The sequence below is a fragment of the Thamnophis elegans genome, chromosome 2, assembly GCF_009769535.1.
Source record: "Thamnophis elegans isolate rThaEle1 chromosome 2, rThaEle1.pri, whole genome shotgun sequence".
Classification (NCBI taxonomy): Eukaryota; Metazoa; Chordata; class Lepidosauria; order Squamata; family Colubridae; genus Thamnophis; species Thamnophis elegans.
The window spans coordinates 147975232-148001788 of record NC_045542.1 but is presented as its reverse complement, the minus strand read 5'-3'; the positions used below and the strand labels follow the sequence as shown (position 1 = coordinate 148001788).

At 43.0% G+C, this 26557-nt stretch overlaps 1 protein-coding gene across 1 annotated transcript in view; it reads left to right on the top strand.

Moving 5' to 3' along the window:
• The first annotated feature begins 1332 nt into the window (after positions 1-1332).
• Positions 1333-26557, top strand: part of LOC116504371 (valine--tRNA ligase, mitochondrial-like) — a 36815-nt gene continuing 11590 nt past the window's right edge. Inside the window, 29 exon segments of the mRNA XM_032211351.1 lie at positions 1333-1656; positions 3879-3960; positions 6328-6428; positions 7184-7305; positions 9139-9205; positions 9912-10009; positions 10626-10707; positions 13175-13294; positions 13376-13487; positions 13726-13814; positions 15037-15109; positions 15112-15126; positions 15231-15358; positions 15826-15895; positions 15898-15928; position 16065; positions 16789-16811; positions 16813-16854; positions 17877-17966; positions 18981-19069; positions 19182-19261; positions 19263-19287; positions 20098-20131; positions 20133-20166; positions 23167-23190; positions 23192-23287; positions 26007-26040; positions 26043-26066; positions 26069-26107. Coding sequence (XP_032067242.1) covers positions 1408-1656; positions 3879-3960; positions 6328-6428; positions 7184-7305; positions 9139-9205; positions 9912-10009; positions 10626-10707; positions 13175-13294; positions 13376-13487; positions 13726-13814; positions 15037-15109; positions 15112-15126; positions 15231-15358; positions 15826-15895; positions 15898-15928; position 16065; positions 16789-16811; positions 16813-16854; positions 17877-17966; positions 18981-19069; positions 19182-19261; positions 19263-19287; positions 20098-20131; positions 20133-20166; positions 23167-23190; positions 23192-23287; positions 26007-26040; positions 26043-26066; positions 26069-26107 — 2074 coding nt within the window. The 5' untranslated portion in view covers positions 1333-1407.

Sequence of the window (26557 nt, the reverse complement as noted above, 5' to 3'; positions counted from 1 at the left end):
AGAACCCCTAGACGACCCCCTGAGCGATCTGGAAAATCGAAACGATTTGGCAGCCTATGCTGAAAAATAGTACAATATTAAAGTCTCATCAAATAATCCTGAGATGTAGTAGTGGCAGCAAATATGTCAGTTTTAAATTTTAATCTGGTCAATATCAATTAACTAATTGATATGGATTCAATTAATATCAATTACAAAAAAAGTTTATTTTGAAGTCCTCAAAGTAAAATAATTTTTAAAAAAGGAAAGGATCCCGACAGAATAAAGTTTAAGAAACACTGTTTTAGGGTAAGAAAGTAATGCATGATAATTCCATATAATTATAGTTACGCCCTCAGATCATGCAGCTGTTTACTGGGGCTACCTGTTATAGACTTTGATAGATTTTGAAGGGAAAAATAAATCTCTCTCTCCCTATCCTTTTCTTTCCTCCCTCTTTCTCCCACACAACTAAATTATTATCGCAAAGGTGCTTTTTCAAGAGGCAACTGGACTTTCTTGCTTTTCTCTGAAGATGTTTTGCTTCTCATCCAAGAAGCTTCTTCAGCTCTGACTGGATTGAGGGGAATGAAAGGATTTATACTCCTTGCAGACAGCTGGTTTGCATTCTTTTTAGGGTGTCTTCAAGGACACCCAGATGACAAGGGCAACATTTAGTAGAGAGAGGTGATACAGGATGTATTTTTGATTGATGTACAGAGCCATGGAGATGGTCAAGGCCTGGGGGCCGGATCTGGCCTGTGGGGTGCTTAGATCTGGCTCACGGGGCTGCCCTGGAAACAGCAAAGGACCAGCCCGTGGTGCCTCTGCCAGGGAAAATGGGCTTAGGAGCCCAAATGGAGTTGGCAGAGTGATGGGGCCACCACAGACGCCCCAACACTAGTGACGTTGAGATGGCCATACCCACCCTGGCCATGCCCACCTGGTCCCCCAAGGTCAAACACAACCCTGATGCTGCCCTCAATGAAATCAAGTTTGACACCCCTGGTCTTCAGGAGCCATATAAAAGAGATTGCAAAATGAAAAAAGGACAGAAGTCTGCCTTAAGTCCTGGGAAAGGAAAACAATTATTAGTCTGGTTCCCCCTTAACTCTAGGAGTGTAAGAGGATGGGAAGAGAAAATATCAGTGGACTAGCAAGATTCCATTCCTAAGTCTTAACTCAACAAAGCTTAGTGTTTTTTTTTAAACTTGTAGGGTCTGTTTCCTGATCTGGACCAGTGGCCCCCAACCTTTTGTGTAACCTTAATTTATATGATTTCTTTGGTATTTATTTCTATAGGCTCCATCAGCATTATAAGGGATGGAAAAGTGACTATTGGAAGCATGTGTTTGGAACCAAAGGAAGAAAGGCGGCGTGCTTTTTTCTACACATGTGCAAGAGGACTGAGCACACCTATATTCAAACATGCCTTCAGCCCATCTTAATTCTGCCTCCCATCGGAATATGTCCGTTGTTTGCCGTCTGCTTCTCTGGGCAGAGAAGAGGAGTTGGGATGGATTTGGTGGATGGAGGAGGAGTTATTCCCAAGGAAGCAAGCCCGATCTTAATAAGCAAGTGGGGAAAATGGACCATCTGAAAAATAAGGAACAAAGACAAAGGCGGTTGTGGAAGAAGATGGAGGCTATTGAAGCTCAGGTGGCTGCTGGGCCCAAGGTAAGACTGCTTAATGCAGTGTTTCTCAACCTTGGCAACTTGAAGATGTCCGGACTTCAACTCCCAGAATTCCCCAGCCAGCGAATGCTGGCTGGGGAATTCTGGGAGTTGAAGTCCGGACATCTTCAAGTTGCCAAGGTTGAGAAACACTGGCTTAATGGCAACTGATGTTTGGTTATTAATTTGGTCAAAAATAATGGCTTGATTTTTTTTAAAAAAACATCAATATCTCCCTTTCAAGGCTAGGAAGAGTTTACTAAGACTGTATTACTATTATTCTTCTCATCCTTCCTGGTATCTATCTCTTCCCACTTATGACTATAAGTTGCTTGTATCTTCACAATTTATATTGTTTTATTTGTTTCCTAGTATGATTTTTGCTTATTAGTAACCTATGACTATCACTGTGTTGTATGATATGATTCTTGATGAATGTATTCTATTTTACTTTTCTTTATGTACACTGAGAGCATATGCACCAAAGACAAATTCCTTCTGTGTCCAATCACACTTGGCCAATAAAGAATTCTATTCTATTCTATTCTAGTCTATTCTAGTCTAGTCTAGTCTTTATTGTTTATAGAACTTGCCATGATTTTATCACATTGATGGTAGAGTTGTGGCATTCTGATTACTGGCTGCAACAAATATTGTTTGTCAGCTGTTTTTCACATCCATCTGAACTAGACCTACACACAATCCCTGGTAAATACAAAGATGTAGAGAGAACAGTAAACAGCAATACATTCCCCCCAGTAACTTTACAATGTGGGGAATGGAAGGATTCTACCATCCAGTCAGAGCTGCAAAAGCTTCTTGGATAAGAAGTGAAATATCTTCAAAGAAAAGCAGAAAATCCAGTTGCCTCTTGAAAAAGCACCTTTGGGACAGCCATGACTGCATGACTGAGAATTTCCATAGATACATGTTGTGGCCCAGCAGGAGCCATTGGAGCTGCCGATGGACTCCGATAGTGAGGACCCCTATGAGTCTGCTATGGAAGATGTGGAGGACCCTGGGCAGGGTGCAGACTCAGAGCAGGGACCAGAGAGGCTGGTTGGCCACCAGGAGGCACCTGAGGCATGGAGCAGTGGGGAAGATCAAAGGGAGTTTGTCCCTGACACCAGACAACGGAGGGCGGAGAAAGGAGCAGCACTTACAGAGACAGACTCATAAGAGATAATCAAGCCCAGTGGTTGTGGCTTGGCCCCTCCCAAGAGAGTATATAAGAAGAGACTTCGGAAGGAGTCCTTTTGCAGGACATAACTGTTCGTAGTAATCTGGAGAACTCCTTGTCTGGTCTGCCTTGCGTTCCCATGTCTGTTGGAGTCTGGGTTGCTGCCAACTTCTTGCCAGTGAGTCGTGTCTGGGCTTTCAGCCAAAAGGATTATAATTGCTGTGAATAAAGAGTGGCAAACAGCTAAGCCTGTGTCTGTGTTCATTACCGGGTGGAGTGGGGCCAGAACAGATATATATTTCAACTTGCTGTCTCTTGCTTCCCTGGGATGCAGCACCCTCTCCTGGGTGCCTAGTACCTACCACCTTCTACCACTAATCTCCAATATCTCCTATGGTCCAGCTTGTCAATTAATTGATGCCATCATGATTTGAATACATTATAGGCTGATAAATTTGCACGGGACTGAATACATTATTTTTAGGATTTTAGAATTGGCACAATGACATTATTTTATTTTAGTGTTTCGTTATTTACCATGGGTGGCTTAACACTTCATGATTAACGGCTATGTGTCCTACAGGATTTGGCATTATACAAGCCAAATAAATAATACAGGTAATCCTCGACTTACAACAGTTTGTTTAGTGACCATTTGAAGTTACAGCATAACTGAAAAAAGCGAAACAATGATTTTTCACACTTATGACCATTGCAGCATTCTTATGGTCATGTGATCTAAATTCAGACACTTGGCAAGTGACTCATATTTACGACAACTGGAGTGTTGGGAAATGGGTGTGATGTGATCCCCTTTTGCAACCTTCTGACAAGCAAAGTCAGTGGGGAAGCCAGATTCACTTTACAACCATGTTACTAACTTAACAACTGTAGTGATTCACTTAACAATTGTCTCAGTTACAGAAATTTTGGACTCAATCATGGTTCTGTCGAACATTACCTGTAAATAAACAAGAAAAGGACTGCTTCCTGTTTTAAAAACTTTTTCACACTCCCTCCTTTCTTTTTCTCCTCCTTTTTGAAGGAACCTTCAAATCAAGACAAGACCCTTTCCTCAAAAAACATTGCGGAATATGACATCCCAACTATAACTGGACAGAAAAAAGGTAGGGCAGGAATAGCCTGGTTCAAATGGGCTTCCAGGATTTCCCTTTTCTTTTTAATGCTGTCAAAAAGAAATTTAGCTTATATTTCTTTGTGGAAGAGGTGGCTAATATGAAATTCTGGCTTTCCATAATCTGGCTAGTAAAGAAAAGGACTAGATGTGGCCTGCCAGCAGAGCTGACAGCAAAGTCGGACAGTGAGGAGGTTGGGAAGGAACATGGGCCAGTCCTGGAGGTTGGGGAAGGCTCTGATGAGGGCTCTGTGTTGGAGGCAGAGGTAGGGCCAAGGCCGTCTGGCAGTTCTCAGCTGCCTTCGGAGCTAGACAGCAGTGAGGCAGAGGAACAGCTGGAGCCTGTTCCCAGTGTGCGCATGTGCAGAGCTGCCAGAAGAAAAGAACAGCTAAGAAACCAGGGTCGACTTGGGAATAAAGCCACAGGTGGACGGTGATTGGCCCCTCCCATAGGAAATAAAAGAGGAACGAAAGGAGAGTGGGCTTTTGCAGGAATCAATACATTCGTTTGGTCGTTAGATTCGTTTCAGGAGTGTGAAGATCTGTCCGTGAATCTCAGAAACTGTGTCAAGTCTTTCCTTGCACAGCACCACATTTGGAAAGTATTTGCATGGCAGATTTACAAGCTAGATAAGGTCTGTGGTCATAACCTCGCCTTTGAAAGACTGTTTACCAGGGCTTTGAGAGAATTCACATTCATTTAATAAAAGGGGATTTATCGGGACCAGGAATCTGCTTCATGCTTTTTGGAGAAGCCTAGGTAGAAAGCTAGACAAGAAAGGAATGGAGCCATGATATAGCCAGAATTAGATCTAATGTTGAGATCCGTACCACTTTTACTGCGTCCATACATTTGTATTAAATTCCCTTTCGTATGTTTAGCTGTCTGAAAGATTATTAGGCAATTGATTAGAAAAATATCACTCTTCCTGCTTCTATTTTATCCAGACTACTTTGGGAAAGCAGTTTATTTGATACCCCCCATTCTAAACTCATAGTGATGTACAAAAAACAAAGATGAGACCAATGTGTCCTTTTTAATGTGCCAAGAATTCTTTGTCCCATATAAAAAGTATGCACAGGCCAATGACTGGATGTTTCATTAATTTTTTCCCCAGAAAAATGTTTATTTCAAAGAGTGTGTCAAATGAGTAAGGGAATTTGTAGAAGAAACTGCCAATCAACCTTAAAACCTGGCTCTGTTCCCATATCTGGAATTAATTTCTTCATTAATATATCTGTGGGGTCCTGGTTGTATGGTTTATCATTTTGGTTGTTTTAGTCCAGGCTGCCTATTTCTCTGAATTTAATTTGATTTCTAAACTTCATATTTTATCTAGAATCCAGTAGAGTGGGCAACTACAGCAAATTTAATAATTTGATTTACTTAAATTTGAACATCTAATACACGGGTGTCAAACTCAAGGCCCTGGGGCCGGATCTGGCCTGTGGGGTGCTTAGATCTGGCCAGCAGGGCCACCCTGGAAGTGAAGGACTGGCCCACAGTGCCTCTGCCAGCGAAAACAGAGCTCGTGAGGGCTGCACGCAGATCCTCCTGAGCTCTGTTTTCGTAGGCAGAGGGTTGCAGGAGGTCGTCGCAGCCGGAAATGGAGCTCAGGAGCCCATTTTCTCTGGCAGAGTGCTCAGGCATCACCAACACGAGTGATGTTGAGCTGGCCATGCCCAACCTGCCCACGCCAGGTGGCGCAATGGTTAGAGTGCAGTACTGCAGGCCACTTCAGCTGACTGCTAACTGCAGTTCGGCGGTTCAGCAGTTCAAATCTCACCGGCTCAAGGTTGACTCAGCCTTCCATCCTGCCGAGGTGGGTAAATGAGGACCCAGACTGTGGGGGCAATATGCTGACTCTGTAAACCGCTTAGAGAGGGCTGAAAGCCCTATGAAGCGGTATATAAGTTGAACTGCTATTGCTATTGCCTCCCCGCCCTCCCCCGAGGTCAAACACAACTCTGATGTGGCCCTCAATGAAATTGAGTTTGACATCCCTGATCTAATGAATTTTGTGGCATTAAATTGTCTATGGGGCCTGATTTTATATTACCAATATTTTAGCATATTTCTATGCTCAGTTAGCATACTTTTGCATAGAGTTATGCTTCTCTTTTGTCATGCTGTTAAAGATCTGAGATTCTATCCAGATGTTCTCCAGATGTTCTTGACTTGGTCATCAGTGCTACCGGTAATATCCTTATTAACATCTGAAAGCTGAGAATTTTAAAATGGTGGTTTCGGTGTCCTGTGCTCAGTTTTGCTGCACTCATATAGCAAAATTTCGGACATACAGATTGCACAAGTGCCTGTTTTAATTATGGGATCTTAGCGTGGCTTTCTTTCCCGCAGATACCTCAGCCCCTTTGCCCGCCTCCTATAGTCCTCGCTATGTTGAAGCTGCTTGGTATCCTTGGTGGGTGAAAGAAGGTTTTTTTAAACCAGAATGCCAGGTAAAAAAAATGTTTCTGTAAAATTATTAATATTAGATTTTGTCTACGTGTTCCAACTTTTGACAGGTGAAAAAGTTGGTAAAACTTTTTTCTTCCTTTTCTCATAATAGTAACTATTTGAGTCCTCCAAGCCAATTGACTGAGGATAGAGGAAGTGTTTAATGTGATTTTGCATGCATCTGTGGTATTCCTTGGATATGATGAGTCAAACAGACCCCCCTTTGCGATCAGGCGATTTTTACACTTGGGGCATTCAACAATTGGACTGCATTTATGTCGACTTGCAGCATCCCACAGTCATGAGACTGCAATTTACAACATTTTTGTGCCAGGAAACCAACTTTTACTTCCAATTTCTGGCAAAAAAAATGCCCATTGTGCACTGTGGTGGGCTTGCTTAATGACTGCTGCAAAAAGTGTCATAAAATTGGGTGGATCATATAATAACCTACTACTAGTGTGATTTATGACCGTAATTCCTGTGTCAATGACAGTCGTAAGTCGAGGACTACCCGTACAAATTTGAATTAAATGGGTTAAGAACGGAATTTGTTCTCACTCAGGAATGGTTCATGTTTCTCTGTGGGAAATGCAAGTCAAACTGTTTTCATGCTCAGTTTGTAAACAAACTGGAGAAGAAGAGTCCTTCCCTCACATTTTTAAGAATGTCAGGGTTTTTAGTACCAGCATGGAGCCTCAAGGATGGTATGGAGGCGAACTCGGACCGATGCTAAATCCAGTTCCTCTTTTGACAGCAACACCTGCCCCACAGAAAGCCAGAAACGTTTTCTATCTCTCTTCCACCACCTAATGTCACAGGATCCCTTCACTTGGGGCATGCCTTTACTGTGGCTATTGAAGATGCTTTGGTACGATGGTAAGTGTGTTTCTGAAGACTTGGAAAATGGCTGTGCAGATATTCTAGCATTAATAGCAATGACCCCCACATTTGATTATGCCATGCCACCGAGAAATAGAGATATCTATAAAAAGACCGACGAAGACCAAAATATGGCATCACTCCTGAGAAATTAGAGTTGATGTGGTTCATTTGCGTCTATTGGCAATGATTTGGCCTCAGTTTCAAGTGAGGGACAACCCATTCCTTAATTTAGTGTTTCTCAACCTTGCCAAGTTTAAGATGGATGGACTTAAACTCCCAGAATTCCCCAGCCAGAATTGAAGTTCACCCATCTTAAATCTAAGTTTGAGAAATATTGCCTTAGCTGACCACAGTCCTTTCCCCTTCCTGTTCCTCTGCATTTTGGGCATTTCTGTTTGAATCTAAAAGCCATCTAAGGATATGGAACTTTTAAAGAAGAGAGTTGAATTCTAGATTTGCTTCTTCTTTTTTTCTTAAAAATATATATATATATATATATATATATATATATATATATATATATATATATATATATATATATATATATATATGTATATTTATACTGATAAATAAATAAAGGGAGACTAGTATAGATCTATTTCAAGCTATTTAGCTCTCATCAGCTAGCCATACCCAAGTTTTTTTTTTTTGTTTTTTTGGGAATCGAACCTGTGCTCTATTGCCTCCCAGGCAGGGAGTTAACCATTTGAGCTACAGAGAACGACTCCTTTATCAGCCAGCCAGGGTGGGAGGTATATACTTTAAAGTCACAACCCCTGGTATGCCCAAGTATGGGAGGAAGGTCACACTTCCACTCTCTGTCATTAGGCTCGTCTCTTGTGACGAGCCTAATGACAGAGAGTGGAAGTGTGACCTTCCTCCCATACTTGGGCATACCAGGGGTTGTGACTTTAAAGTGTATATATATATATATATATATATATATATATATATATATATATATATATATATATATATATATATATATATATCTATATATATAATTTTTAAAACCAACAAAAACAAAACACACATAAAAAAAACTTTCCTCAATTTCGTCAAGCATGTCGTTTGGTTACAAACTTTTGTGCATCAGTTTTTACAATTAAAAATAAGTTCACTAGTTATCCATCAAACATAACTAAATACATCATTATAATTGAGCATTATGTGTACAAATTACTGCTAATATGATCATCCATAGAGTATACAATACTTATAGTGTAACATATTCAACTCCAGAAATAATTTCCCATTGCTAATCCAAGTAGTTATTCAACATTTCAATTCGGTTCCACCACAAAACCGCGCTCGACTAAACTGCGCTCGACGAAACCGCGTAGCTGACGTCATCACAGCGTGACGAAAAAAGCACGCTGTGAACGCTAAAGCTAAAATTAACCCCTAAACCTAAACCTAACCCCCCTAAACCTAACCTAACCCTAAACCTAACCCTAAACCTAACCCTTAACCTAATGCTAACCCTAACCCTAACCCTTAACCTAACCCTAACCCTAACCCTTAACCTAACCCTAACCCTAAACCTAACCCTTACCTTAACTTGAATCGGCTTGCTTTCAAAGCGCTTCTTAAAGCACCATTTTTTCTCCACGGTCGCTGTTGTCGCGCTGCTGATGACGTCAGCGACGCGGTTTAATCGGGTGCGCTTTAGTGGAACGCGTTTTTGTCGTGCCACGTTCAATTCATATATGTATTAATTATTCATTACATCATCATTAGTCCATTTAACATATAAAAAGTCTTACCAGTATAACATGGTCAATGCTTACAATTATACATAGATTTGCTTCTTTTGATGTGTTCCAGGAGACGAATGCAAGGCTATCGAGTTCTATGGCTTCCAGGTTCTGATCATGCTGGAATTGCAACTCAGGTGAGAATCAGCAGTTCAAAGCTGAATCTTTTAACCCTGAATAACCATGGATAAGTCTTCTGCTTCCTGTAAGGATTCTAACCTGTTTAGAATTAACTGGAAGGATTCTTGGAGTGGGAAATGGTATGGATGTGTATATACAGCCATGTGCATATTTTAACACAACAATTTGCCCCAAGGGGGAGACTCCTTATTCTGGCAGAATCCAACCAGAAAGCATAAAAGAAATCTCAGCACATTTAAATACACAGGTAGTCCTTGATTTACAACCACCCATTTAGTGACTGAAGTTATCATACCACTGCAAAAAGTGCCTTATGACTAGCTTTTCACATTCATGACTGTTGCGGCATCCCTATAAGTCACATGATCAAAATTTGTATGCTTGGCAACCGGCACGTATTTATGATGGTTGCAGGATCCCGGGATCATCAGTTTTTGTGAGCTTTTGACAAACAAAGTCAGTGGGGAAGCCAGATTCACTTAACAAGTGTGTTACTAGCTTAACAGATGCAGTGGTTCACTTAAAAACTGTGACAAGCAATGTCATAAAATGGAGCAAAATTCACTTGCCTTGCTTAGCAGTGGAAAATTTTGGGCTCAACTGTGGTCGTAAGTCGAGGACTATTTGTATACTATTTGGATAGATTCTTCATCTCACTAGTGAATCTCTCACAAGTTTTTATGTCTTTCTTGACCTGACCAGGCAGTGGTAGAAAAAAAGATTTGGAAAGAACGGGGAGTTTTGCGGCAAAATCTCTCACGTGATGAATTTCTCCAGGAAGTTTGGAAGTGGATTGAGGAGTGAGTATGAGGAGGTGAAGAGGCTGCAGTGTTTGGATGGAAGTGGAGGTGACAATTTTCTGAACTAACAGTGGTCTGAGTTTCTTGAAGTAGGGGTCTCCAACCTGTGGGCCATGGCCGTGGCCTGTTGGCCACCGGGCAGTGTGAGTGGCTGGCCTGTGCATGCACTTGTGTGCACGTACTGCCCACATAGCAATAGCAATAGCAGTTAGACTTATATACCACTTCATAGGGCTTTCAGCCCTCTCTAAGCGGTTTACAGAGTCAGCATATTGCCCCCATAGTCTGGGTCCTCATTTCACCCACCTCGGAAGGATGGAAGGCTGAGTCAACCTTGAGCCGGTGAGATTAGAACCGCTGAACTGCAGATAACAGTCAGCTGAAGTGGCCTGCAGTACTGCACCCTAACCACTGCGCCACCTCGGCTAGCATTGCCAGCATCACGCGACCACGGCTGATTTGCATCGAGTGCACGCTCGCAGCCCCATTGGTGCGTTTGCATGTATGCATAGAGGCACCTGCTCCTCTCCCTGAACAGTTAACACTGTCAAATGCTTTGTATTTTTCTTGGGATTTCTGACCAAAAAAGATTTATTTTTTCTTTCTGCAATATCAGGAAAGGGAATGAAATATTCAAACAGCTGAAAGAGATGGGAGCATCTTTGGACTGGGACAGAGCCTGCTTCACTATGGACTCAGTGAGTAGTTGCTATCTTCATGGGCAATTTTTTTTCTGTGGGTCAGGATTGCTATATTCTTTCCTCACTTTCAGAGATTAAACACAACAAACCCTCGATTTAAAACTTAGCAGATTTAGTATGCAGCATCTGTCCATGGTAAGCTTTGCGGTGTGTAAAATATTGTTACGGCACGCCAGTGGTCAGCAAAGCTTGCAGCGGAAAGTGAGGAGGTTGGGGAGGAACATGGGCCAGTCCTGGAGTCTGGGGAAGGCTCTGATGAGGCTCTGTGTCGAGGCAGAGAGGGGGTCAGAACTGTATGCCAGTTATCGGCCGCCTTCAGAGTCAGACATCAGTGAAGCAGATGAACAGCTGGAGCCTGTTCCCAGCTTGCGCATGCGCAGAGTTGCCAGGCCAAGGGAACAGCTAAAGAACATTTGGGATTAAGGCCACAGGTGGATGATGAATGGCCCCACCCAGAGGAAATAAAAGAGGAGCGAAAGGGGAGTGGCATTTGTTGGAGACAATTAACTCGCTTAATTGGTTCGTGACTCTCTTGAGACTCCTTGCCAAGTTTTGCAGATATTGGCCTAGCAGCTCTTCAAGCCAGATAAGGTCTGTGACTGTAAATCCTCCCTTGAAAGACTTTGCTGGATGAGCAGAATTCACAGTAAATTAACAAAAGGGTTTTTTTGTCAGGACAAAGAGTTTGCTTCATGCTTTTGGGAAGCCTAGGTTAGAGTACATGCGCCCAAGTAGCTCGACTTACAACTGTAACAGATTCTTTCATAAGTTATGATGGTTGTAAAGTGAGTCACCTACACGACTGACCCATTTGCAGCCGTCATTAACATACATATTGGCCGTAAAATGGATGACACACTCATGAAGTAAATGCTGCAGTCGTTAAGAGAACCCATTGCTTGATATGGTGTGGTTTTGCCAAAACCTAGAAATAAATACCAATTTTGGGGGGAGGAAATGTAATAAATTGTGATCATATTGCCATAAGATGCTGTAAGCAGTCATAAATTGGGACTGTTGCCAAGTGTCTGAAACTCAGTCATGTGACTGCAGGATGGGTCCTGGCTGTCGGAATTGAGTATCCCTCATAACTTCAAATGGTCATTAAGCAGCTAGTCATAATCAAGGACTATCTGTAAATGTCCATTCTCATTTTGCATAGGCATAAAGTGCAAAAATGCAAAAACTCCTGCGTGGATCATTACCTTGAAGTGGTGAAGGGGCTTGCATGTACCAATGATACTGATTTGATGGTCCAAATTTCACAAATACCTGAAAAACTCTGGACCAAATTGTGTGGTATTGTTAAAGATGAAGCAATTGAAACTAATCTACATTATAAGAAAGAAAAGGAGACAAAAATGGCTTTCAGCTGATACCCTGAGAATAGCTGAGGAAAGGAGCAAAAGTCAATAGCAACAGGAAATTTTACCAAACTAAATGTGAAATTCAAGAGAAAGATGTAGATTTATAAATGAAATTCCATTCAGATTTCATATTCCACTTAAGGAATCACTTTCTAATCCCATTGGTTCTCAAATTGAGTGTTTTCTGTTTTGGGATTTTGGCAGGGACATTAAGACTATGCCTTGCCTTAATTAAATTAAATTGTTCCTCATCACCAAATTAACAGGTGGCAGGCAGAGCCATTTGTTAGGGCACGCAAGGCATTTATAACACAATACAATACAGTAGCAGAGTTGGAAGGGACCTTGGAGGTCTTCAAGTCCAACCCCCTGCCTAGGCAGGAAATCTTATACCATTTCAGACAAATGGCTATCCAACATCTTCTTAAAGACTTCCAGTGTTGGGCATTCACAACTTCTGGAGGCAAGCTGTTCCACTAATTAATTGTTCTAACTGTCAGGAAATTTCTCTTTAGTTCTGTGTTGCTTCTCTCCTTGATTAGTTTCCACCCATTGCTTCTTGTTCTGCCCTCGAGTGCTTTGGAGAATAGCTTGACTCCCTCTTCTTTGTGGCAGCCCCTGAGATATTGGAACACTGCTATCATGTCTCCCCTAGTCCCTCTTTTCATTAAACTAGATATACCCAGTTCCTGCAACTGTTACTTATGTTTTAGTCTCCAGTCCCCTAATCATCTTTGTTGCTCTTCTCTGCACTCTTTCTAGAGTCTCCACATTTTTCCTACATTGTGACAACCAAAACTGAATGCAGTATTCCAAGTGTGGCCTTACCAAGGCATTATAAAGTGGTATTAACACTTCACGTGTCCCTCCAAGATCCCTCCAAGGTCCCTCCTAGGACTCCAATTTCCCTGTCAGCTCCAGCACGCATGGGTGCGCTGGCCAGCTGACTTTGGCCTTCTTTTTCGTCCATTTTTCACTGTTTTTCGTAATTTGGTAATGCTGAGCAGTTCCAGGTTCCAGGTTGGGTTTTTTTTTTTTTTTTTTTTGAGAATAGAAGAGTGGTTTATTGTAACAATTATCATCCTCCCCTTGTCCAGCGTTTCTCTGAAGCTGTGACAGAGGCTTTTGTGCAACTCCACGAACAAGGCCTGATATATCGAGACAGGCGCCTGGTGAACTGGTCCTGTGCTTTGCAGTCCGCCATTTCTGACATTGAGGTATGTGGTTGGAGTAGAGCCCAAAATAAGGACTTTGGTCATATTTAGAGACTAGAAACTGATAGATTATATTCCTGGCAGGTGGAGAATAGACAGATAGAAGGACGGACAAAGCTCTCTGTACCTGGACTTGAGGACAAAGTGCTGTTTGGAGTATTGGAGACATTTGCTTACCAAGTAGAAGGAGAAGAGAGTGAGTTGGCCTCCCTGAGGCATGATGCTAACCTTAAGCAGTGCTGAAGGCCACAGGCAAATAACCAAAATAATATTTGTTTGTCTATTTATTCGGTTTTTATAGCCAGCCATTTCAAAGAAGTAACTAGGTGGCAAACAATCAGAAAATAAAAGACAGTTAACAATAATGTTGGACGATTCTTTTAATTTATTTATTTTTCATTCCAATGACACTTATCTTTCTTTGGTGAAAACAGGCATGGAACTTCCTGTGTCCACCACCCGTCTTGAGACAATGTTTGGTGACGTGGCCGTTGCCATTCACCCAGATGACTCACGCTATTTGGTAAGGCACTTCTGCACAGATTCTCCTTTCTGAGTAAAAGGAAGTTTTGGTCCATCCTGAGACCAGATTGAATGTTACTCTATCTTGTAATTGTAATGGCTTGGAGCCTTTTCTTTCTTAAGGAAAGACTGAAAAATAAAGGAAGCCATCTTAAATGATAGGGTTAAAGGGTTATCTCTGATTGAGAGCCTTGACCAGGAAGAACATAATTGGAGGACTTCTATCCCCCACTCTCAAGTTCTAAGACTACAAGAGATTTGATGAGATATATGGCGTCTCTGGAGGGAGAAAATAGCAATAGCACTTAGACGTATATACCGCTTCATAGTACTTTTACAGCCCTCTAAGCAGTTTACAGAGCCAGCTTATTGGCCCCCAATAATCTCGGCCCTCATTTTACCCATCTCGGAAGGATGGAAGGCTGAGTCAACCTTGAGCCAGTGAGATTTGAACTGCCGAACTGCAGCTAGCACTCAGCTGAACTAGCCTGCAGTACTGCACTCTAACCACTGCGCCACCTCAACTCCATGTTGGTGTGGGAGTATCAGAAAGAAAGTATTAAAGTATTAAACCTTTGGGAGCCTATCATACCATTTTTACACTTAAAAAAATAACCTACATGGTGTAATTTAGTGATTTGTCATGAAATTTTGCCCTATGATTTTAGAACATATAAAAACTGCCAAAAGAGATTTGGGGAGCCATATATAAAACTCTGGATTTCAGTTGATCCATCCTTACTCTAAAGCAGTGTTTCTTAACCTTGGCCACCTCAGGATGTGTGGACTTCAAGCCCCAGAATTCCCCAACCAGCAATGCTGGGAATTGAAGTCCATACTTCTGCAGGAGGGCAAGGTTGAGAGACACTGCTCTAAAGCAATGTTTTTCAACCTTGGCAACTTTACGATGCATGGATTTCTACTCTGCCAGGCATCTGCCAGGGAAGATGCTGAGGAATTCTGGGAGTTGAAGTCCACGCATCTTAAAGCTGTCCAGGTTGAGAAACATCGCTTTAGCGAGATCCTGAAAAATCAGTGCCCTAATACTGGCCTTTATCACTTTATAGCCTAGAACCGAAAAAGCAGCTTTGTGTATTCTACCCTGTTGAGTCTATGGGAGGCCATATTGTCACAAATATTTTGCCCATATATTTATTTCAGGGAGAACCCCTTGACCCAACATGTATATGACCTGAACTGTCTTTCTTGCATGTTTTTGGCAGCACTTGCATGGCAAGAGAGTGTGCCACCCATTCACCGGACGTCTCCTTCCTATCATTACGGATGAAGCTGTGGAGCGCAGATGGGCACAGGTGAGAAACACACCTCACTCCACCTGGCAGAAGCCAAATGTGGGTTTTGCAAATGCTTGCCTTGAGGGATACCTCTCAACTTGGGACTTCCCACCATCTTTCAGGGGCTGTGAAGGTCACTCCGGCACACAACCACGTTGATTACAAACTGGCCCAGAGGCACAATTTGCCGCTCATTTCAGTTATTGCAGAAAACGGCATGATGACCGCAGAATGTGGAGAATGGGTGCAGGTAAGACCATTTTTGGACTTGTCGGCAGTTCAGCGGTTCGAATCCCTAATGCCGCCTAATGGAGTGGGCTCCCATTAGTGATTTTCCCAGCTTCTGCCAACCTAGTAGTTCGAAAGCACGTAAAAATGCAAGTAGAAAAATAGGGACCACTTTTGGTGGAAAGGTAACATCGTTCCATGCGCCTTTGGCGTTTAGTCATGCCGGCCACATGACCACGGAGAACGTCTTTGGACAGCGCTGGCTCTTTGGCTTTGAAGCGGAGATGAGCAGCACCCCTAGAGGTGGGAATGACTAGCACATATGTGCAAAGGGAACCTTTACCTTTACTAATATTTCTGTTATGACTCAAGATAGCTGAACATGTGTTTGGGGGGTGGGGTTGCCCCTTTGAAGAGGCAGCCCAACCATTGCCATAGTATGAATAGATGCCACTGAGTTGGTTTGGACATGGGTGCTTCCTTTTCCAGGGATTGCATCGAGTCCTGGCTCGAGAGAAGGTGTTTGGCTGCTTTGAGGAGAAAGGGCTCTATCGGGGTGCGAAGAGCATTGCTTAGCCCTTCCTGTTTGCAGGTAATGGGACCCTGAATGTTTATATTGGGCTGTCCCTCTTTGCCTCCCTTCCTTCAGGTCATGGGTCCAGATTAAGCTGCCAAGAGTCACAGGCGGTCAGGGAAATACATTTGACAAAAATACATATTATATACAGTGTGTAACTGATGATATTACCTAGTTTGGTATGAAATGTCTGAGCGCACCAAGGACCCCATAGAACCTTAAATGCACCTTGCAAAGGTCTTCAAATGCCATACTTAGCTTTAGTTGTACAATTCAAGCATTTTATGTTTAGTAACCTTTTAGAAGTTGTACTGATAATGTAAGCTTCTGTCCACCTTACTGTTAAAGATTTAACTCCTCTAGTTCTTAGCTTTGTATCTTTAACTGCATTCTGTTCTCATTTCTAAATTTTTGTAGCTCCCTCACATGCTTATGTGGGACGCAGTGGTTCAGTGCTAAGATGCTGAGCTTGTCGATTAGAAAGTTCAGTGGTTCGAATCCCTAGCGCCACATAATGGAGTGAGCACCTGTTACTTGTCCCAGCTTCTGCCACCTAGCATTCGAAAGCATGTAAAAATGCAAGTAAAAAAATAGGGACCACCTTTGGCGGAAGGTATAGCAGTCCGTGTGCCTTCGGCGTTTAGGGTCATGCCGCCACAGGAATCACCAAGATTCCTCAACAGTGCTGGCTCTTCGCTTTGAACAGAGATGAGCACCGCCCGCCTAGAGTCGGGAACGACTACCACATTTGTGTGAGGGTAACCTTTACTTTTACCTGTACACATGCTTATCTGAGCTGAAAGGTGAGCCTTAAATAAAATTAAAAGGAACAAGTAGATTGTAAGGGAGCTCTTGGTTTATTTTCTCTCTCACAGCGCTCTGGAGATGTGGTGAAATCCTCTTGAAGACCAGTGGTTTATCCGAAGTGAAACCATTGCTCAAAGCCGCCTTAGAGGTAACACTCCAAATTCGGGGTGAGGTGGAAGGGGGGGTGCCACTATGGCAACTTTATGACTTATTGACTCCAACTCCCAGAATTCCTGAATCAACTGTGGCAGTCTCAGGAAATCTGGGAGTTGGAGTCCACAGGTCATAAGGTTGCCATAGTTACCAACCAATGGCCTAGTGTCTGATTTTTCAACACGAGACCACCCTGTCCTTGGATAGCTGAGTGGACTGGACATTAACATTTGACCTGCTATAAGTCCATATATTTGTCATACACTAAATAATAGTTACCAACCCCATGTTCCAAATTAATTATTATTTTGGTCTGTTTGAAGAATTGGCAATATATTTTTATTTTGAGAATGAATCTGCAGGCAGTCCTTGAATTATGACCATAATGGAGCCTGCCTGTTATCATTGTAAGTCATAATATTCAGAAAATAGGCTGGCACATGACCGACCCAATTTTATGACCTTTTTGTACTGAGCAAACTTGCTATGGCACATTTTTTCCCCGAAACCTGGAGGTAAGTGCTGGTTTTTTCGGCAAAACTGTTGCAACCTGCAGTCACAAGATCATGGGATGCTGCAAACAGCTATAAATGTGGCTGTATTGCTGAGCCCAAAATGCAGTGATGTGACCACAGAGAGGGGTGACTGTCAGAACTTTGGATCTGGACCATAAGTCCCCAATTTTCAAATCCATTGTAACTTTGAACTTGTTATAAATTGAACACTACCTGTATATATTCATACATGGCAGCCATGTTTGTTTTACCTATGGTATGTTGGAAAACGTCTAAAGATGATTTACTATCCTAGCAATCAAGTCCACATATATTGCGAAGCTAAAATAAAACAAATGCTATTATGGCTTCTGTGACTCCTGATTCCAGTCATAGAAATTAAAAGCTTTGCTGTAGAGGTATATGACAGTGTTAAATTGGTACGGGTTTGTCTAAAACACATTTATGAAGAAGATAAACAATAGATTCTGTAAGAATTCCCTCTCCTGTTTATCTCTTAAGGCTGTGGAATCTGGATCTTTGAAGCTCATCCCGCAATTTTATGAGAAAAACTGGAGGACTTGGCTCTTGAATATCAAGTAGACAAGGGAGATCTCCCATGAATGGTTTGCAAGTTCTTTTTATTATCCTCTGCTTGGCTGGGTAGGATTTATGTTTTTGAACATTGAATATCTATCTATCTATATCTATATCTCTGCCTGTCTGCCTGTCTATCTATTTATCTTTTTTTTAGTTTTATTGTCATTGCACATGGTACAATGAAATTAAATGGCGTCTTCAGTGTACATTACAATTATCAAAATAAAATGCAAACATACATCCTTTACATTCTATATAATTGAAATTGAAAACCTGATACTGCACTATACCGTAAAATTTAATATGGTTGTGTATGTATATGTGTGTGTGTGTATGTATGTGTGTGTATGTATGTATATATATAGTGTTGTGTGTGTTTGTGTAATTATGTATGTATGTATGTATATTTATTTATTTATTAGTGCACAACACTGTACAATGAGATTGGTTGAGCTCTCTCAGTGCACCCCCCCCAACACAATACAACTCAATTCACAATGAAGACAGAAAATCTCTAACCCAATAAATCATATTAACAGACAACCCAGTCCTATTGCACCAGTGTGAACATGTTACACGTTGCACCCACATGCAAGTCCATCATACTACGTAGTTATGATGCTATTTTGCATTCAGGAGTCTGACAGCCCACAGATAGAAACTGTTCTTTAGCCTATTTGTGCGGCTGGCTATGCTTCGATATCTCCTTCTCAGTGTAGGAGGGTAAAGATTGATTCAGCATTGTAACCTCCGTGTCCATTGTAGGTGAAAAATGGCCTTTATTAATAGTTTATTGGCTTATTCTGTGTTTGGTCACCACTGTTCAGTCTTGGTGGTGGTAGCATTGCATGGTCTCTTGAGCTGAGCTTTTGCAGGTGTTTAGAGATTGCAACTCCAAGGAAATTATGCAAAAGAATAGCTTAGTTATGGAAAAAACAAGCTAGATGATCTAACATGATGCAGAGAGTTTCTTCTTAAACTCCTCATGCTGTCTTTCTGATGTCCTTGCTTAGCGATTGGTGTATTTCTCGACAACTGTGGTGGGGTCATCAGATTCCAGCCTATCGGGTCATGCTTCCTGGGTTCACCTGACCTAGGAGAGGTAAGCATCAACCTTTCTGATTGGATGAATGCTTGGGTGAGGGGGAAGGGGGAATGTCTGCTTCTCTCAGCCACCGTGCAACTTATATTCCTTTGTGTGCGCATTTCAGCAGAAGGAGAGCGATGGGTTATGGTAGTTGGCAGGACGGAAGTGGAAGCTCGGATGAAAGCCGCTGGCATGCTTGGAAAATCTTGAACAGCAGCTGGAGCTGGTGAGAGGTAAAGCAACATATAGGAACTTATAGGTAGTCCTCGACTTATGACAGTTTGTTTAGTGGCCGTTCAAAGTTGCAACAGGACTGAAAAAAGTGACTTATGAGCATTTCCACACTTATGACCATTGCAGCATCCCTCTCTCACGTGATCAAAATTTGGATGCTTGGCAACTGGTTCATATTTATGACGGCTGCAGCTTCCTGGGATCATGTCTTCATCTTTTGCAAATCCTCTGACAAAAGTCAGAGGAAGCAGAACCCCTTAACAACTGTGTTACTAACTTAACAACCTCATTGATTCTTTAACAAATGTGGCAGGAAAGGTCGTAAAACAGGGCAAACTCATTTAACACCTGTCTCACTTAGCAACAGAAATTTTTGACTCAACTGTGGCCGTACGTTGAGACTACATTTCTGTGAGGAAAAGAGAATTCGCATTCCTAGGAAGCAGGGGTGCGATTGTACCGTGCGCATGCCAGGAGTGAAATTCAGCAGGTTCTCATAGGTTCTGGAGAACCAGTAGGCGGAAATTTTGAGTAGTTCAGAGAACCGGCAAAAACAACCTCTGACTGAGTGGGGAGGGAATGGGGATTTTGCAGTATCCTTCCCCTGCTACGCCCACCAAGGCCACGCCCACAGAACTGGTAGTAAAAAAAAATTGAATTTCACCACTGGTGCGTGCCTAACATGGCAAACACAGTATTTCTAGAAAACCTTTTCCACAGATACATGGCTACACTGAGTCCTTTTAGAACCAAAAGAGTTGTGAGATGTTTTTAAAGGCAAACTTTCTATTTGCTTTCCTCTTCTCTAGATGCTGATGTCTTGGATACTTGGTTCTCCTCCAGCCGTTCCCCTTTGCTGCTTGGGCTGGCCCCACAAGGTGAGTAACCTTTGGGAAATAGAGCATTTGGCTTGCATTGGCCATATTTGTGGCAGTCTGGACAGGAAACCAAAGCCATGAGTAGTAACTATAACCTTTATTTTAAGGTTATAGTAACAATCTTGCAAGCCTTCTCTCCTCCATTGGCCTTTGCTTTCCAGAGAACTAAGGAGAGTCCCTTCTGAGATGCTTTGCCCATTCCCATTCATTCTGGGGGATGAGATGTCTCTTATGTGACCATGGCCCAAGCTGTAGCTTTTGCTCCTGTCTCCCAAAGCTATCTTGTTTAACTACCATCTTTTTCGGACTATAAGACGCACTGGAGTATAAGACACACCATGATTTTGAAGAGGTAAATTTCAAAAAAAGTTTTTGCACTCTGCAGGTTTTCCAAACACTCTGCACGCCTCATTTTTGCAAAAAAAAAGAAGAAAAGGGCATGAATAGCCTTTAGGAGGCTTGTAGAGTGCTCCTGGGAGGGGGGGGGGCAAAAACGGCCTGAATTTGCTTGTTACTGCCTGCCTCCCCAGCCCCAGGAGCACTTTGCAAGCCTCCCAAATCCTCTGCACGCTCCATTTTGCAAAGAGGGCAGGGTTTTGATAGGCAAAAATGCTGTATTCAGTGTATAGATGCACCCAGATTTCACCCTCTTTTGGGGGGAAAAGGGTGCGTCTTATACTCCGAAAAATACGGTACATCCAGATTTCCTTCATCTAGGTATATTGGATCCCAACTCCATCATCCCATCATCCCTGACTCTTGTTCAGGCTCACAGGAAATTATATGTGCGAATCAAACTCCCTTTCTTCTCATCCATCCTTTCTGGGTAGAATGTGTGAATTGCAATCCACAATCCAGGATAAGCGTGTTTGGGAAGCAACATGTTCTGCTACAACCATTTCTAATAAGTCCTACCCAGAAATGATAGAGAATCAGAACATTTGAAGTGGGTGGCATTTTGGCATTTGATTGCTTTCCCGTGAAAATTGTCACCATAGAAAAAAGAAAAACTTTGGCAGACAAGGATTTTACAGCTTTTGACCCAACCCGGCCCCCTCCAGATCTGATGGACTGGAAAACCTACCCACAGAGACCCCACCCCACAAGTCTGTCCTCATTGTCTTCAGAATCAAGCCAAGAGTTGGGTTGCTGGTCTTTCCATTTCACAGTGTGGACATGGAGATTTAGGCTTAATTCACCCATCAGGGAAAAACATACATTTGCTTAGCTATGGTTTAATGATGGAGCTGGAGATGGCTGGGATGATCAAGAATGTAAAGGCATCAGCTGTGACTTATAAACCACAGTGGCTCTTTCCACCCAAAATGCTAAAATAATACAAAAACGATGTAATGGTTTAAAACAGGGGTGTCAAACTGGATTTCTTTGAGGCCGGATCAGCACTGTAGTTGTCCTCTATGGGTCAGTTGGGGGGGGGGGGGGACGACAGATGCTTCCTGCAGCATCCTGTGAGCCAAAATGGGGCATGGGGGGAGCCTCCCTGCACCCCATTTTGGCCTGCAGGGTGCTGCAGGAGGCCGTCCAGGCTGAAACAGGGTGCGGGGAGGCTGCCTGTGCCCTGTTTGGCCGCAGAAGCACTGTGGGCCAGTCCTTTGGTATTTCCAGTCTGGTCCCTGGGCCAGATCTAAGCACCTCATGGGCTGGATCAGGCCAGTAGGCCTTGAATTTGACACCCCTGGTTTAAAATATTCTGTGGATTAATCATTCCAACCCCTTCTTTCCTACCAGAGGTTCCTGAGATTGATAATAAAAAATATGAAAATGACCATTTGTTCTCATAAAATGTATTTTATTTTATAGATGATCTATACCACCTGCTCAAAACAACTCTGAAAAAAATATACAGTGTAAAATAATGTAAGCCAAACCCTAAATGACACCATGCAGTTTGCCATAAAAACCAACAACCCAGTCAGCCCCAATATAAAACAGCAAGATGTAACTCAATGGCTGCCTATTCATTACTGTTGTGGCCCGCCAGCAGCCAGCAGAGCTTTATGAAATAGAGAAAGTCTGGCAAATCAACCCCCTGGATCCTCTGGATAGCTGTACCTTGCGCAAGGTCTCCTAAGCTGAAGCTAAGAAGTTGTTGTGGCCTGCCAACGGAGCTGTGCAGCAGATTCGGACAGTGAGGAGGTTGGGGAGGAACATGGGGCAGTCCTGGAGTCTGGGGAAGCTCTGATGAGGGCTCTATGTCGGAGGCAGAGATGGGGCCAGGCCGTCTGACAGTTATCAGCTGCCTCCGAAGTCGGAGATCAGTGGGGCAGAAGAACAGCTGGAGCCTGTTCCCAATGTGTGTATGAGCAGAGCTTGCCAGGAGGAGGGAACAGTTAAGGACAAGAGGCGACTCGGGAGTAAGGCACAGGTGGATGGTGAATGGCCTCATCCCCTAGGGAATAAAGAGCAAAAGGAGTGGAGTGTGCAGGAGACAATAAGTTCAATTAATTAGTGTGAATATTTGTTCGTGACTCTCAGAGACTCCTTGCCAAGTATTTTCTTGCATTTGGAAGCTATCGCCTTGGCAGATCTCTAAGCCTGATAAAGGTCTGTGAATTGTAAATTCACCCCTGAAAGACTCTTTTCCGTGACTTTGCTGGATATGAATGAGAGGAATTCACATTAGCTTAATACAAAGGGGTTTTCTTGGGACAAGGAGTCTACTTTGTGATTCTGTGAAGACTAAGTTAGAACAATTACCCGATAATGTATCCAGGGTGTGCTAAAAAAGAAGTGTCTTCTTTCTTCAGTCCGGACTTCCAGGAATGGGTGGACCAATTGCATCGGTGGGAGCAATATGTTCCACAGCACCGGGCAATCACCCCAAAGTCTTGCTCCAGGGTTCACTGTTTTCATCTCTTGTGAACATGGGGCCTTCAGCAGACGTGCTCTAGATGATTTCCCAAGTTGGATAGGAACCTTGTGAATAAGAATGTTCCCTAATGGTGACGGTGATCTCAGAGGCATCTCTGTTTCCTTCAGACAGAAGACCTCCAGCAATTTTTCCCCCAACAACCTTTTGGAGACTGGGAGTGATCTTCTGTTCTTTTGGGTCGCCCGGATGGTGATGCTGGGAAAACAGCTGACTGGAGAACTGCCTTTCCTCTCAGGTGAGAGCTGGAAGCCAGGCATTTTGCCTTTTGGAGCTCTTGGGCCTCAAGGACATGAGGGCATAGTAGGAAGACCCAACTGAGAGATAGGAGCCAAAATATCCATCCACACTGAGAAGCTTTCTTTAGTGTTAGACTAGCAATAGCACTTAGACTTATATATCGCTTTACAGAGCTTTACAGCCCTCTCTAAGTGGTTAACAGAGTCAGCCTCTTGCCCCTAACAATCTGGGTCCTCATTTACCCACCTTGGAAGGATGGAAGGCTGAGTCAACCTTGAGCCTAGTGAGATTCGAACTGCCAAATTGCAGACAGCCAACAGTCAGCAGAAGTAGCCTGAAGTACTGCATTCTCATCACTGTGCTACCACGGTTCTTAGCTAGGTATTAGTTAATGCTGTGTTCTTCCTCACAGGCTGCATTTTCCCTGTTGAATTCCATTGCTTAATTTTTCTGTCATCCTGAAATCACTCTGTTTGGGCTGTTACATTGATTGACATCCCCTGTATTTGTCACACAGAATTCAGCTTAGATTGTTATTTAGACAGTCCTTGGCTTATTATTGGTCGCACAGTAACTGTTTGAAGTTTGAAGGCCTTCTTCATCATCATGTGACCGAACTTTAGACCGTCGGCAACATGGCTGCATTTACAGATGTGTACAGCATCCCATAATTACCTGACTGCAGTTTATGCTGCTTTTGCCACTCTTGGTTTTCAGCAAAACTGTGCCCATAACAAACCATTAGTTTTTTAAGGACTGTGTTTGATAAAAAATATAGCATCTGCTTTATGATTGCCACATTCACTTAATGGCTGCTGTAAAAAACATCAGAAAATCAGGTTGTTTTGTTTTGTGACTGTTGAAACATATGACCATAATGGACAGACTCCATCACAGTCATATTAGTATTATTGTGTTGTACTTTGTCACTCTGGATCATAACTTGGGGACTATCATGACCTTTATTGTCTTCCCAGTTATATAGTGTAAATTAGAAATAAAGAAATTTGTGCCCTTCAGTTTGATTGCATTCCACCAGCTACAGCTAAATTCTTTTTACAAAGAATTGTAAAAAACCGTTGCCTAAAATAGGAATATCATATTGTTTACCTCAGTTTTGTTGAAGGACCATAATACATCTACTACAGGATAGGTTTCTGCTAACCAAGCAGTTTGAAAGGATGTGAAAATGGAAGTAGAAAAATAGGAAACCACCTTTGGTGGGAAGGTAACAGTGTTCCATGTGCTGTCATGCTGGCCACAAGACCACAGAGACGTCTTTGGACAGCGCTGGCTCTTTGGCTTTGAAACAGAGATGAGAACAGCCCCCTAGAATCAGGAATGACTAGCACATATGTGCAAGGGGAACCTTTATCTTTCTACAGAATAGGCAGTTTAGTTGGGGCTTTAATATCCAGAATGTAGTTAATGACAAGGAATCATAGTTGTACAAATAATTTGGAGGAAATCATGTTCCTTTCTACTGAGCAAGCACTCCCACACTCCGGGTCTAGAACTGTTCTCCTCGTACCCTTCGCCGCCCCTTGTTCGCCCCAAGGTTCCGTCCCCCAGCCATGGACCTCTGACCATTTCGCCTCCCCTGAAAAGACCCTAGGCAATGGGACGCAGCCTTTTCAGTCCCAGAACCTTCCTCACGGACCATTAGACGAAATACTGCTCACCCTGGCCTTTTGGGCTCAGGAAACTAGACAGGGAAACTTTCTCCCTTCCTCTCTCTCTCTCTTTCTCCCTTCCCTTCCTCCGATTGGCTGGCGGCTCAACTTTCTCCTGAGCTCAAAAGGCCGGGGTGAGCAGTATTTCACCTAATGGCCATGAGGAAGGTTCTGGAGAGCTGGGTCCCATTGCCCAGGGCGAACAGCTAGGGTCCTAACAGCGGAGGCGAAATGGTAGAGGTCAATGGCTGGGGGCGGAACTCTGTGGTAAACAAGGGGCGGCGAAGGGCACGAGGAGAACATTCCCATTCCACGCACATCCTAGAGTAGAGGATGTGATCTTAAGTTGCAGTCATATGTCAGAAGGATTTTCTTAAATTATTGTTCATCAGTGCAATCCATTATGTAGAGAATTGATGACTGAGGGGGTCCTTGATATACAGAAGACACACAGCCATTGATTAGAGAAGCTTGAACTTGGATTGAGAAGAAGGTAGGACGTGGTCACCTAACCAACCTTGGTTACCTCTCAGTTCTACGATTTTACAAATTCTGTGTCTGAGAAAAAAAGAATCCAAGGTGAAGATTTTTAGTAAAGTTTTGTGCTCCATCCTGTGTACAGGGTTACAAATGACACCCCCAACGAAAGAAGACTCAGAGTCTTGAGTTTCCTCAAAGTTCCAGTTTTATTAGATATTCATATTGGCACATCTGGGAAAACCCGAATTTGAAAGTTTCCAGGTTTTCCCCATCCAAGTGAAAGTTCAAGTCCCTGCCTCCAGCACCCACATGTCCCATCAGATGGCCCAATCGGACACCGTCCCAACTGGAGATGTCTCCCAGTCACGCCACTCCAGGTGCAGGGCAAGGTGTCCTTGACTCTCTGAGAAAATAATGTCATTTAGACTATATATATCTCTCTCACATAGTCCATATAATCCCCCCTCCCATTTCCCCACAGCAGAAATGTGGCAGGCCCTGAAAGCCGAATTCCAAAGATGGCTTCCGGGTCTGATACCCTGTCTTCTTTCTCTCTGCTTCAGGTATTCCTTCACTCCTTAATTCATGATGCTCAGGCAGAAAAATGAGCAAATCTCTCGGAATGTGATTGACCCTTTGGATGTTATTCATGGGCCCCTTTGCAGGTATTTTGCATTTATTTATTTATTTATTTATTGAATTTATATTGCTGCCTGTTCGCCCCTGGCGACTCAAGGCGGCTTACAGACTATAAAACCTCATTTAAAACAATAAAACTAATAAAAAGAATCAAATAAATTAATATAATATAATATAATGTAATAAAATCATAATAAAACCATCACCCACCCTGGCAATAGCAGAGCACAGGAGCCATTTAATGGGCTCCATCCCGCTCTGGGTTCTCCAGGCCCACTGGCAGAACCAGGTCGTCTACACCTTCCGGAAGAAGTGGGGGCCGTGTTGAATGGGGGTCATTCTAATCTCTGGGGGATGATGTTCCAGAGAGAGGGAGCCACCACAGAGAAGGCCCTTCTGGGTCCCACCAGGTGTATCTTCCTCAGGGATGGGACCCGCAGCATTCTCTGCCTCCCTGCTCTGATGGGTC